Source organism: Protopterus annectens, chromosome 1.part1, assembly GCF_019279795.1.
Source record: "Protopterus annectens isolate FY-2018-M chromosome 1.part1, PAN1.0, whole genome shotgun sequence".
Taxonomy (NCBI): domain Eukaryota; kingdom Metazoa; phylum Chordata; order Ceratodontiformes; family Protopteridae; genus Protopterus; species Protopterus annectens.
The window spans coordinates 627786588-627800834 of record NC_056726.1 but is presented as its reverse complement, the minus strand read 5'-3'; the positions used below and the strand labels follow the sequence as shown (position 1 = coordinate 627800834).

The 14247-nt window shown below is 37.2% G+C and overlaps 1 protein-coding gene across 21 annotated transcripts in view; it reads left to right on the top strand.

Moving 5' to 3' along the window:
• Positions 1-3847, top strand: part of LOC122806573 (regulating synaptic membrane exocytosis protein 1-like) — a 3343889-nt gene extending 3340042 nt beyond the window's left edge. For all 21 annotated transcript variants that reach the window (XM_044077123.1, XM_044077214.1, XM_044077165.1 and 18 more), the window contains one exon: positions 1622-3847. In XM_044077123.1, coding sequence (XP_043933058.1) covers positions 1622-1840 — 219 coding nt within the window. In that variant the 3' untranslated portion in view covers positions 1841-3847. The remainder of the gene's footprint in view (positions 1-1621) is intronic.
• The last annotated feature ends 10400 nt before the right edge of the window (positions 3848-14247 follow it).

Sequence of the window (14247 nt, the reverse complement as noted above, 5' to 3'; positions counted from 1 at the left end):
AACCTATTCCTTTTTATCTATCTAATTTTGTTATCTGTTGATCAGGTAATTGGGCTGATCCAAAAAGATTTTTCAAGGTATGAGCAAATAAAAGTATGAACAGACAAGAGTTGTATATCAAGAACAGTAATATAGACACGTGCAAGTTACTCATTAAAACAAAACATCTTAAAAGGTCCACAGGTCCACTAATATGCAAATTAATACAGTTTAGAAGTATGTGGTCAGGGTACTCATAAACCTAGAAAAAATAACACTAACACTCAAAGGAAGTAATCAGTTGTCAGTCCTGAATATGTAATTACATTCCTATGGTATGTTGTACAACAAGACATAAATAACTGTAAAAAGTTACAATTACAGAGTGGATACAGCAATAGTGATTTGCTGTTTTCTACATCTCAGGATGCAGAAGCCAAACAGTAGTCATGAGGTTATGTGGCCTAATCTGTCTATCTCCCTCTCCACAATAATAGAGAAACAAGGAGAAAGGGGGAGTGCCTCCATCCATCCATCCATCCATCCATCCATCCATCCATCCATCCATCCATAATCCTCTTTTTTTCCCATTTTTAAACATGAGGTTGAGGTGTTGCATCAACTGTGAACATCATCTAGAGCCAATGTTCACACCACCAGGTAGCTGGCCCTTCTGCATATGTGCGTGTTTTGCATATCTTCCCTGGGACCTTTACCAGTGACTTACCTCCATGTGTCCTAGCGTTTCATTCATTTCACCATAGATGAGAGACAGGAATCCTCAAACTGACTGAGAGCCCCTCAGCCCATTCATTCATGTTCTTGGGGCTGGGTCAACCCTTTCTTTTCTCTGGAGTTGAGAGTCTGGCATTAAGGAGCTGGCCAGTGTTATGGTCCTATGGAGTTCCTCTCCCAACAAATCTGTGGCAAATTCAGCTCATAAGATATATGCACATACGCACATATGGCCATGCAACAGTATACAACTAAGCATTTCTCGTTACCTGCTTTTTCATTCCATTTATTACAGGATCAATGAAAGCATGGCAAGGTGGTAGATATTTATTAGTAGATTGTTATTAGGCACATACTGAACAGATTTATAAATTAAGAAACTGAAAACATACTGAAAAATAAAGTTAAGACATAGTAAAAGTCTGATGTTAAGACAATCTTGACCTTGACGTATATCTCACAAGATGATTTAAAGGAGTTACAACCCTTATGGAGAGGTGTGGTATACAATTGTTTCCAGACCAGGAGAATGGTGGATTCAGTAATAGATCAGTTTATGAGTATGGAGATGGGGTAAGCTAAGGAGATGGGTATGCTAAGTATGGAGGTTGGGTAATCTTAGAAAAGTAACTTATTCTAATGACAGACATTAACACAGCTCCTAGTTTTTGAGAATATAACAAAAATTATGCTACATATGCTTCGTGTTCCTATTTTTCATAGGTATGGCTCTTCTGATTTTTATTTCAGTTAAATAAGCTTGCAGCATAATTTATTTGTCTTTTGTCATTCAGTGTGAAGGAACTAATGCCATGCTAGTCATATGTCTACAGTTGCTTTAACCTATCAAATTCTTAACCTAACACATTATGTGTCTTGTTGAAGTAATGTTTTCTGTATTTTTCAGGTAATAGTATGGGGAGATTATGGTCGCATGGATCATAAATGCTTCATGGGGGTTGCACAGATTCTCTTAGAAGAACTTGACTTGTCCAGTGTGGTGATTGGTTGGTACAAACTGTTTCCTCCCTCATCATTGGTGGATTCAACAGTGGCACCCCTAACTCGCAGGGCTTCCCAGTCTTCTCTTGAAAGTTCTACTGGACCTCCTTGCATTAGATCATAGTGAACTGATGGGGGATGATTCCCAATTAGAATTTATTACCCACGATAACAATCAGACTTGGACACTAACAAGATCAAAGCATTTTTGGAGCCAGACAATCACTTCTGTTTTTCCAGTAGTACTGTTCCAAAAATAGGGCTGAAAATTGTTACGTACTGGTCTAAATTGGAAGAACAAAGCAGTAAAAATCAGAAGCCAACCAACCAGTCACTGTTAGTGATGGAAATGTGTTACCAAGTCAAGAACTCTAGTTTTAAAGAGCAACAAGGCAGACTTTGATGTTCTCAATAAGTTTTTTTTCACATTTTTACAAAGACCGTGAACAGTGTTACCTTGCTGGTGTTACACTTTCTTTCTGTACTCATTTCTGCCACTAGTGTTTTGCTGTGATAATCTGCCAGTTTCATAAAAAGAAAATTGCTGTGATGCTAACTGATGCTCTTGTTGGCTTTTTCTTGAAAAGCTGAGTAAGATCTCTGTAAGCATCCTTTATTCTCTAACAGTTAAGAATTGAACATGCATATTATGGTTAAACATTAATTTTCTGTTCTGGTTCTAAAATCTTTGTTACTAAGTCAAAATGCTCCACCAGCCTGGCAGTTTCTAAAACATGCTAAAATATACTTTAAAAATATCAAATTATTTTCTAAACAGATGGATATGTTTGCATTATGAATAGCAATTTTTATGTTTTCTGATGGTTTGCATGAAAAACGTTTCACAATCTATTTGCACCCATTGCCAGAGATTGTTACAAGCAACATCAGTCTTCATTTCGACAATAAAATTTACTTGTAATGCAGTTTTCTTATTAGAGTCTTAAAAGAATGAATTTAATTCATGTGTATAAACTGTATAGCTGAATTCCCAAAATGTTGACGAATAAGGAGGTTTAGCATATGACACTTTGGAGCTGTACCCAGGTTGCTTTGATACGTGTCATTTTAGGCACTTCTAGCCTGGATAGAGCATGAAATGAGTAATTAAGTATTTCTCTGGAATTTCCAGCTGAAATATCCTGCACTTATTAGTGTTTTTATCAAGTTTTAGTTTACATTACTTTGAGATTAATGCAAGCACAATGCTTGATTTTTTAACGCAAAATAGGTTACTTTTTTGAAAGATGAAAGCCAAATTTGAATTTGCATTCTATTCTGTTGATTTTTCTCTCTCGGCCTTGAAGTCCCTTATGAATTTCTATAAATGTGTTACAAACTGCAGACTGTGCAGCTGCATTGATATGTTTATTTTATTGGCAGTTCAATTTTGTGACCACACAGACGGAGCAGCATGACTTAAAACTGTTCAGAGCTGCATGCACATTTTGTAAAAAAAAAAAAAATAGGGAAAAAAAAACACAAAACAAACCGAAAAGAGATTATTTAATATTATGTGTTAGTTCCACATAGGCCCGCTTGTATGTTGCATGTACTTGTACAGTTTACTCGTAACTGTTATCAGAAGATAACCAAGAATTCTAAGCCATTCATATTTCTTATAGACATTTTGCAGGTTTTAACTGGACTAGATGTATTAGTCTGGTGCCAAATGTCTATGGATGAAGTTTATTTTTTACCCAATGGAAAATGTGATGTAGTAATAAACAGACCAAAACCCTTCCAATGCATATTTTGGCATAGATTCTTATTGTGGGGCTGTTACAGATGTAGAAACAGTGTATGCACTAGATTTTAACACATACCGTGACTATACTGCCTGCACCAAGTGAACTCTTTGTTATTATTTCAGATGTTAGGAATATTCTGCCATCTTTGTACAGGACAAAAATTGACTATTGTGTGACCTGCTGAGCAGGATATATGGAGCACTGGTGCGTTACAACAACTAGGTTCTATTCTGTCTTAGTGTTACAAAGGCCAAAATCAGTTCTTGGTAATTGGAAATCTATTTCTATTTAACCCACTTGTCTGAACATACCCCGTGATTTTAAATTAACTTCCAGTTCATGTTCTGTAAACATGTTTAATAAAATTGACTTTTCATGTCCTCGCTTGCTGATGTGATTTACTGTGAACTGTTAGCTAATATGCTGATGTGACATTTGATTTGCTATTTTAATTCCTGGTGGGATTTAGTATTAACTTGTTGGTCACAGTGCTATACAGAAATTCCTAATCAGATTCTCTTCTTAGCACAGTTCTAAATTTGAAGGTGAAGTTAACTTTCCAGGTAGCAAACTAGCACTTTGCATAAATTGTCCAGACTCCCTCTATCTACATCATTTATCCCTTATTATAGATTACCCAGGATGAATTGCTCTGCAGCTTTGATAACCTGATCATAACTTACAGCAATGTGCTTCATATAGATCACTGCTACAGTAGCCTTAGCTATATGGCTTATATCCTGCCAGGGCTGTAACAGCCAGCCAGCTTCCAAAGCTTCAGCGCACCATTCAGGTGTCCAAACTGTCAATCAGATAGAGCTGAGCTGACTAAAAGACAAGTTTAGGCACAAAGCCCTTCACAGCATTCCTGCCGCTGAAGAGTACTCTCCTCTTAGTTGTTGGGATCGACAGTTGACTTGTACTGTTCCTTTGCTGTTCAGATACATTTTCTTTGGGGCATAAACTTCCAGTTTCTTAAATTTATTGATGTTTTATTGCTTTCTTCTGTAGGAAAGTTATTTTTGGAGCTAGGAGTGTTACATTTTAATGGACTATCTCAAGACTGTAACATACTTTTAAATAGGGCACTTATGTTTTCTGTCAATTTAAAAGTAGTGTAAACATATTTTCTGTGGTGACATTGTATTTATTTTTCCATTGTGGAGCTGCCATAGTGTTTGAATTTGGTTTATACTGTTTTTTTTTTTTTCATTTTAAAAAGTAACTTTTGTGGACTAGTAGTTTTACTGGCATTTGCTGCTTGTCTTCCCTGGGAAAGGGCCATTACTTTTGGCTTGGCCATGGAAGAGATTTTCAGTCCCATGGTCTGTCCTTTTTCCAGTCACAAAAAGAAAAAGTTAAGCAAGCAGCATTTGCCACCACAGTATGCTAGCAACTTGCCTCAGCCACAGGTGGGTGACTCTGCTGTGGCCATTTGTTGTATCTCATACCACTCATTTTTACCCCAGATCTCTCTGGTGTAGCACCTACAGTCACTATGGTCCGGTGTTTAGCCGCATCCTGTACAGCTGTCAGGAGTCCCCTCAGTGGGCAAGGGGAAGCCACTCTTGTCTGTCCTGATAGAGGGAACAGGAAAGGCAGATGGCCCCATTTTTCCTGTCAAAAAGTAACAGAAAACCAAACATGTATCTACTCCTCCTCAAATTTATTTGGATAGAAGTAGTTCTCTGGGACTAGCTTAGGGTTAATTCAAGCTACTGATCCTTTTTGTAGAATAGTTTCTGGTAAAAGAAATAGAGGTGGCTCTTTTCCTGAAGAAATTCAAGATTCTTAATCTGAACAGGAAGATGCAGGGACGGATTCAGAAGTTTGCCGTCAGATTTCTGATTCTAACTCAGAGGAGAGCTCAATTTCTGATTCTCCCTGTGGGGTATCTCTTCCTGTGAGACTGTTGCTAGAATGTCCCAGTTTTTTTCAGTGGAACACCACTGAGGTTTTTCAATCCCTTAGGAAATAGTATGAGTTGTTACAGAATATAACTATACTCACTGAAACCAAACTAAAGCAACCAAAGTACCGTAACCTGCTGGAAAAAAAACAGACTGCCATATGTAAAATAAATAATTTTTTAAGCACTTTTGTCCACAAAAAAGTGAACTTCATTAGAACAAAATTCCAAAGCCTCTCCCATGTTTTTACAGTATACCATATCAATCAATTAAATAATTACAACAATAAATGAATAATTCAATTATGTTAAAGCACAATGGGCTGTAAAATGAACTTTCTTATGTAACAATAAAATTTCGCTTACACATACCATAAACGTTTTTCTAAAACTATTGTTTGTGTCTTGTTTGTGTCTTTCGGCTTTTCCCGGTTAGGGGTCGCCACAGCGGAACTCCGGTCCGCTAATGATTGGCAGTAGATTTTTACACGCCGTGTTGCCATCCTTGATGTACAACCTTCAACGAAGGTACGCCCATTCACACATGTCTCCACACAGAAGACGCTCTAGCTGAGAACTGAACGGGACAACATCTAGCTGTGAGGCGACAACGCTACCACAGCACCACCACCGCAGTTCTGTTTTTCTAAAACTATTAAATTCTAAAATAAACATAATTACAAATACATATTCTCCCATCAATCCACATATTTAAAAAAACAAAACAGTGCCCTTAATTAACTAATCGGGACTCATGTTTCAAAATAGGTAAAAGAGAGATAAGATCATTGATCCTTGGATGCATTTAATTTTAGTTGCCACTTTGTCTCCTTTTCTTCCAATAACATTTTCACACCACCTCCTCTTAAACAGAAAAAAAAGTATAGTCAAAGGACAGATGATTAGAGCTGCTAGAATAACGTCTACATATGAGGATGTGTGTAATGAGATGGGTGTTATAGGTAATATGTTTTTGGAAAGGGGTTACCCCATTTATCTTATACAGGAAATTAAAAAATTGGTTATCTCACAATGGGGTTATCATTATAAACCTCTATTGGGTAGTCCCCTTATTACTCAGAAAGAAGTGATGGATAAGGGAAAATTTGAGAGGGCTGTTATTTTACAATATGGTACCATCTTGGTATAGTGAAGGAAATTTTCAATAAGAATTGGAAAATTCTAAGGGGGAGCCTGGATATTTTTGAGACTCTGGGCCCAGGTCCCACTTTTGGTTATAGAACAGGGCTTAATTTTAAGGCTAGGTTTGAGGGACCTACCAGTATTACATCAGTCAATGTGGGTAAGGGTAAGAAAACTAATAAGTGTGGGTCCTGTAAACAATGTTCCTATATATTAGACGTGGAGTCTATGGTTTTGGAAAATATAATTAAAAGTAGGATATTTTTTGAAGGTGGTAATTGTTTGACCAAAAGGTTGGTCTATTTGGCTAAGTGCCTTGATTGTCCGGCGTTTTACGTCAGTAAAACGGATGGGGATTTAAGATGTCGTATTTATGAACATCTATATGATATAAATAAAAAATGTGAAAAAAATGCTTCGTATAAACATTTGACATCCAGCCCTGCATGCACTAGGTTCTATTTTGGTATTTTAGATCAAGTCAACATTAACCTGAGGGGAGGTGATGTGAAAATGTTATTGGAAGAAAACGAGACAAAGTGGCAACTAAAATTAAATGCATCCAAGGCACCAAGGATCAATGATCATATCTCTCTTTTACCTATTTTGAAACACGGGTCCCGATTAGTTAATTAAGGGTACTGTTTTGTTTTTTTTTAAATATGTGAATTGATGGGAGAATATGTATTTGTAATTATTGGTATTTGTAATTGTGTTTTTTTTAAAATTTAATAGTTTTAGAAAAACGTTTATGGTATGTGCAAGTGAAATTTTATTGTTACATAAGCGAGTTCATTTTACAGCCCATTGTGCTTTAACATAATTGAATTATTCATTTATTGTTGTAATTATTCAATTGATTGATATGGTATACTAGAAAAACATGGGAGAGGCTTTGGAATTTTGTTCTGATGGAGTTCACTTTTTTGTGGACGAAAGTGCTTAATAAATTGTTTATTTTACACGTGGCAGTCTGTTTTTTCTAGCAGGTTACGGTACTTTGGTTGGTTTAATTTTCTAGAACATAGCCAGATCATTACTCCTTCTGTCCTGTCTACTTTAGAGGATGTGTATTTTACTGCCTGCATTTTCCTGATAGCCAGCCAGCTGTCCTTAAAAGGGAAAATAGGATGTATATAGTTCTCAGTCTTTTAAATTTGTATACACTATCCCCAAAAATGACCGAGCAGCACTGTTACTAAGCACTTAGTTAATTCCAGTCCTACTCCTCATAATAAAAATTGAAAATTTATTGATACATATCGGGAAAAAGTGTATACTTCTACAACTTTGATTCTCACAATTTTAGTTTGCCAGGCCATGTTAAAGTTTGTTCTGTCATATTATGAAAGTATGAGGATTGCTTTAACTACAGTTTCTTGTGTGAAGAAAAATCTGCTTTAAATATCTTAGTTTTTTTCTATTGCATAGGTCATGACTCCTTGTTTGAAGTGTGCGTATGCCTCTGTTGGTACTTCTTCCAGGTCTATGGTCACTGTTACTGTTATGATGAAGTTTACACTGCTGCATTCTCAGAACCTCCCAGTTGATGTTAAAAATGAGATTTTAAATTCTCCATTGGATAGAGATTTAGTGTTTGGCCCATCTGCTGCAGAAGTGATCAAAAAGTGTGATGAAAGGAATAAGCTGATCCAGGGAATCTCTAAGATAAAGGAATAAGCTGATCCAGGGAATCTCTAAGATATTTCAACCACACTTTTCCAAATTGTCCAATGGATTTTCTTTCTCTTCATCCAGTTTTGGCAAAAAAAAAAAAAAAAACAGAATGAACAGTCTAAACAGAATTCAGGTAAACAGCCTTTTAAGAAGAAGTGACAAGGTGGGGTCCAAAAAGAAGTCTCAAACTTTCCAAAACCAAGGACAGTCCAACAAGTCCAAATGAATACTCAATAGACCTTGTGATCCCCACTCACTCTGCTCCCTTTTCTCTGTCACAAAATCTGAATCTCCATTTTTCTCTTTGGGGACAGGCTGTTTCAGATACATGTGTTGTGAAAATAATTCATCAGTGTTACAGACAGCAGTGGTAGGAAATGTTTTTCTTTCCAAGGTGGTCATCCTGCAGATCAGATTGTTTTGTTTTCACCTGTTCTTCGTCACATGCTGTCCCAAGGAGTAATAGAACCAATTCTTCTTTCCCAAGTGGAGAAGGGTTTTTTCAAGGATGTTTGTAGTGCCAAAGAAGGGAAAGTGTTTGGAGAGTAGCTCTGGATCTGTTTTTCCTAAACCTGTTTGTGATAGTGCCCAAATTCAAAATTATGTCACTTCCCAACCTGCTGCCTCTTCTTCCTCTTTCAGATTTCCTGGTAACACTAGAATTAAAAGATGCTTATTATCACATCCATATTCATCCAGACTTCAGGCATTTCTTAAGGTTTTGTGTGTCTGGATCACATTATCAGTCCACTGCCTTCCCCTTTGGACTATCCACTGACCAAGAGTATTCACAAAGTATATAGTTCTAGTTATAACTCATTGCAGGCTTCAGGGAATCCACTTTTTTCCATATTTAGATAAATTACTTATCTTTTTAATGCATCAAGAATCTCTTTGTTCAGTGTGAGATCTCCTACACAAGCTGGGATTCCAAGAGGAAATTCAAAAGTATTTCTTGACTCCCTCACACAGGATTGCATTCCTGGGATGAAAACTAAACACCTCAGTTCAAAGAGGTTTTCTTCCACAGGTAAACAGACAGACCTTTATTTACATCCATTTCTAAGGTTTTCCACTCAGATTTCAGGCACTATGATGGAACAACTCAGGATTTTGGGTCTCATTGCATTTAAAATTCTCATGATACCCATGGCAAGACTCCACATGAGAAAGATACAGTGGTATCTGAAATATCTTTGGTTCCAGTATCAACACCCTTTATCTTTTCATATCCCAGTCCTGGGATTTGTCAGAAGAGGTTTTTTTTTTTTTGTGGAGACAACAGATATCTTTAAATCTAACTCTGCTTTCTCCCTCCCTGCTTCAAATCAGTCAGCCACCACAGACACTTCAGACTTTGCTTGGGGAACAGTTTCAGGAGGGAAGTACAGGGACTGTGGAACACCAAGGACAGTTGCAGTAACATAAATATCAAGAAGATACTTGCTGTGATTAAGGCACTCAACTTTCTGAATCATCCTTTGTCCATATGACCTCTTCAAGTCATTACAGACAATACCGTAGTCATGTGGTACATCAACAAGCAAGGAGGAAACAGATCATACTCTATTTGCAGACTAGCCATGTTAGCTTGGAATACAGTTTTACAGCACAATCTCACTCTTCAGGCATCCTACATTCCATCAAGGCAAAATTATATGGCAGAGAAGCTGAGCAGGACTGGGGCAGACCCTCACAAATGGAAACTAGATCAAGAGGTCTTCTAAGATTTGATCCATATGTGGGGGTTCCTCTGTCTGAACAATGAACTTGGAAAATTCTTTTCCAGGACTCTATGCAATAAGGCCTGAAAGACAGATGCCTTTTCTTTTGTTTGGACAGGAATGTTCCTGTATCTCTTTTCAACCTTTCCACTAATATCCCAGATACTTCTAAAGATTCAGAAGGAATTCCCCCAAGACCATTGTGTGGTTACTCCCTTCTGGCCTAGGTAACCATGGTTCTCCCTTCTTTTGGAATAGCAAGGAGCAATAACTACAAGCTTCCTTAGACAATGGATCTACTCACACAAGAACAGGGGTGTTTGATACACCCCAATACCAATCATCATCAACAGACTGCCTGGATGATAGTGCCTTAATTCCTTTTAGGCACTGTTTTCTTACTTCATGCAGCAGATACCAATGGAGGCAAGAAAGTCAGCTGCTAGAAAATCCTATATTAGCAAATGGAATAGGTTTTCTAGTTGGTGCCAACAACACAACCAGCACCCATTCAGGGCTAGTTGTTCTTTGCTTTTACAATATTTGTGTAAATTACTAACCTATGGTTTTTTGTGTTCCTCTATCAAGGTTCATTTATCATCCATTTCAGCACGTCTGCCCATGGATCCTCCTGTTTCAAAGCAGTCTTATGTCAGAATGTTCTTTAAATGGGTTTTTCATGGGAAGCCACCAAGTAAGCTGGTAGCCTCTCCTTGGTATTAATTTTGTTTTAGAGAAGCTAACATTTGCTACATTTCAACCAGCTAATCTGGCTGACTTGAGGTTCTTGACATGGAAAACAGTTTTACCGATTGCTCTGACCTTTGCAAGAAGGGTATCTGAGTTACAAGCTCTTATGGTGAGTCAACCCTACCTCATTTTCCATAGGGACAGCGTTTCTGTGAGAACTAATCTCTCTTTAGGCCTAAAATGGTATCCAAATTTACTTTAAGCCAAACTATCCATCTCCCCATTTTCTTTACTGAATCTAAAAATAAGCGAGACAGGATAATTCACACCTTGAATGTCAACAGACAACACAGGTACTATCGTGACAGAACTATATTTCTCAGATCTTTGGATCATTTGGGTATTTCTCGTGATGTAAGAAGAAGTGGCAACCTGTGTCAGAACAGATTATTTCCAAATGGTTGTATACCTTTTGTTACACTCACCATAACAAATCTATTCAGGCAGTGTCAAAGCCATCTCTACATGGGCCATGGTTTCATCTATGGCTTTTTGGAAAGGGGTGGATTCCAGAAATATTCTAGAAGCTGCCACTTTGTCTTCTGTACATACTTTTAAAAAGGACTGTAAGCTTGACTCCTTCTCTAGGTCAAGATCAAGCTTTGCTGTTACCATTCTCTAGGGGTTCCTGGACTCTTCTCATTCCACGTCCCAAATCTAGCTATCTGTGTTAATCTATTCATATAGTTAAGGCTACTGTAGAAGTGATCCATATGAAAAACATAGTACAGTTGTGTAAGCTGAGCTTACTATAACAGTAGTTATTCAAATGATCACTGTTGCAGTATCTGCTCCCCCCCCCCATCCCCTTGTTTTTTGGTGTATTTTTTATGCCAAGGTAAGGAAATTTATGTTTTGTTATCGGTGGTGGTGCTGCGGTAGCAGTGTCGCCTCACAGTAAGACGTTGTCCTATTCGATTCTCAGCTAAAGCGACTTCTGTGTGGAGACATGCGTGAATGGGCGTACCTTCGTTGAAGGTTGTGCATCAGGGCTGGCAACTCGGCACGTAAAAATCTACTGCCAGTCATTAGCGGACCGGAGTTCCGCTGTGGCAACCCCTAACCGGGAAAAGCTGAAAGACACAACAACAACAAATTCCTAGCATAACCCTTTCAGAGCTCAGCCTCCTTTTTACTAGTAGGAAAGCTCTGAATGGCTTAATGCCCAGACTTGTCTTTTAGTCAGCTCAGCTCAAGCTGCTCAATAGTTCAGTCACATGGAAGGTGCCCTGAAGCTTTGGAAGCTGGCCAGCTGTTATATCCTTGGCAGGATATAATTCATATTGCTAAGGCTACTGTAGCAGTGATCATTTAAACATCTACTGTTATGGTAAATTCAGTTTACACAATCGTACTTTCTATTGGAAGACTTCCACATTCAGTTCAGGAAGCAAGCTATGTAAACTATGACTTTGAATGTATGTGCAGTAGCTAAATTTAGTCATGTAATGGATAGGAAACAAAGATAGAGCTATACTCCAAACTAGGTCTTCAGTACAAGAGGAAAATGAGTATAAAGTAACTCATATCATTTTGCTATCTTTATTGTTTAAAAGCTGGTGGCCAGAAAGTTGCTATGTGTTCTGATTATTTACAAATGCAACCTTGTGTGCGGAGCTCATAGTATCAAATCAAAAATCACAGTTCAGGTACAATCTTTATGAAAAGAAACAGTCTGGTTTACATTTGCTTTTTTTTTCTTTAAAATTGCTTTTATTTTTATATATTTCTCAACTGTTACAGAATATTTTTTTAAATTCTGTAATTATTTAAAAGTACTACTCAGTTGTAGTGTGTGGATTGCTATTTTCACTACTGAGGAAAGGTGATATTATGTGCCAGTGTCTTAAAAGACCTCATCTGTCTTTGTTGAGATTATACAAAGTTAATCAGATAACTGACAGTTTTTATTTGCTGAAGATAACAGCAGAATTCTGATGTTTATTATCTGTTATTTTATTAAAATAATTTGTGCATTTCCCTGGGTCACGGGTTATACATTATGCTGACAAACAATATATTGCCCTTTGCAAACCTAGTAGCTATTAAAGAGTCAGTATAGCCATTACCAGTTTTTGTAGAAAAAGAATAATACAATCCGTCTAATGGATCCACTTCAACTTTATGAAAGACATCTACTCAAGGTTTTAATATTATTGTCTCTTCTTCTTTACTATAAAAAAGTTATTGGGTCATAAGTGCGTGTGTGTGTGTGTGTGTGTGTGTGTGTGTGTGTGTGTGTGTGTGTGTGTGTGTGTGTGGTGTGTGTGTGTGTGTGAGTATACATGCTGTATGTGTGTGTGTGTGTGTGTGCATGTGTGTTTGTGTGTGTGTGTGTGTGTGTGTGATATATACATATAGACCCGCGCGTGCGCGCACACACACACACACACACACACACACACACACACACACACATATCTATCTATAGCTAGATAGATATGTATGTGTGTGTATGATGTAGGCATGTATAGGTATGTGTTTATGTTGCATATAGATATATGTTCACTTGTAGTTCAATGACATGGGTATCTGTGAATATTAATCTTTAGTCTAAAGGTCAGCAGTCCATTATGTACATAGTAATTATCAAGCTCTAAGCCAGTACAAAATATTGCGTGTTACTTTCTCAGGTCAAAATAACAAAAATGAGGTCCTGTGTTTGTTATTGTCCTGCATTCTGTAAATAAAATTTTAAAAAGTATAAAGAGGAGTTGCTTACAGTGTTTATGAGAAACCATGTCTCTTATGATATATCTGTCTGTCAAGATGTTCTGTTTTCGCTTGGATCATTGAGAGGACAGCAGGTATCAATTTATTTATGTACGCCAGCTGAAAGAAGTATATGTAAAAGCACTATCAACTCATTGATTTGTGCCATCTGAAATAGATGTAAGTAAAAGCAGTCCTGTAATGACAACAAGGCAGTCAACTTGATTTAGTATTCCTAATACCACTCTTTCTTTCTATCTACAGTATATCTCTATCTCTCTATCTCAGTAGCTCTCTCTCTCTGTGTGTCTGCTTAACTCATTACAACCTAGTGATGTCTCCATGCATATCTGCAGTACAACCTTCTGACGCCTGTAGGCATCAAATATTGCTTGTTGATATTTGCATTAATAATTCCAAAATCATGCTGCATAGAAAGTTATTAAAATATTTCATTTAAAGCTTACACAGTCTAAAACACAACTGTATTAATATTTAACCCCTTTCTGTTGTAGATACTGAATATTTGTAGGGAATTTATTTGTGTTGTAATTCTCTAAATATCTCAACAATCAGGTCACACAGACAGAACTGATTAGCTTCATATGAAAATTCTCAGAATCATGAAAATGCTGCTGGCAGCATGTGTGTTGCTTGAATGACTACTGAAATATCTTAGGCTTTTTATACATTATATAATTCATATTTACTGTGGTTATTGTCGCTTATAAACTCCCATTTAAGACAGAATTGAATGAATGCTACCACTGTAAAGGTTACTCTGTGCTAAACAGTTTGCTATTTACATTTTTGTAGCAACTCTTATGGTTCTAGAGAAATGAGCATTTGTTTTAACTGTGAGGCA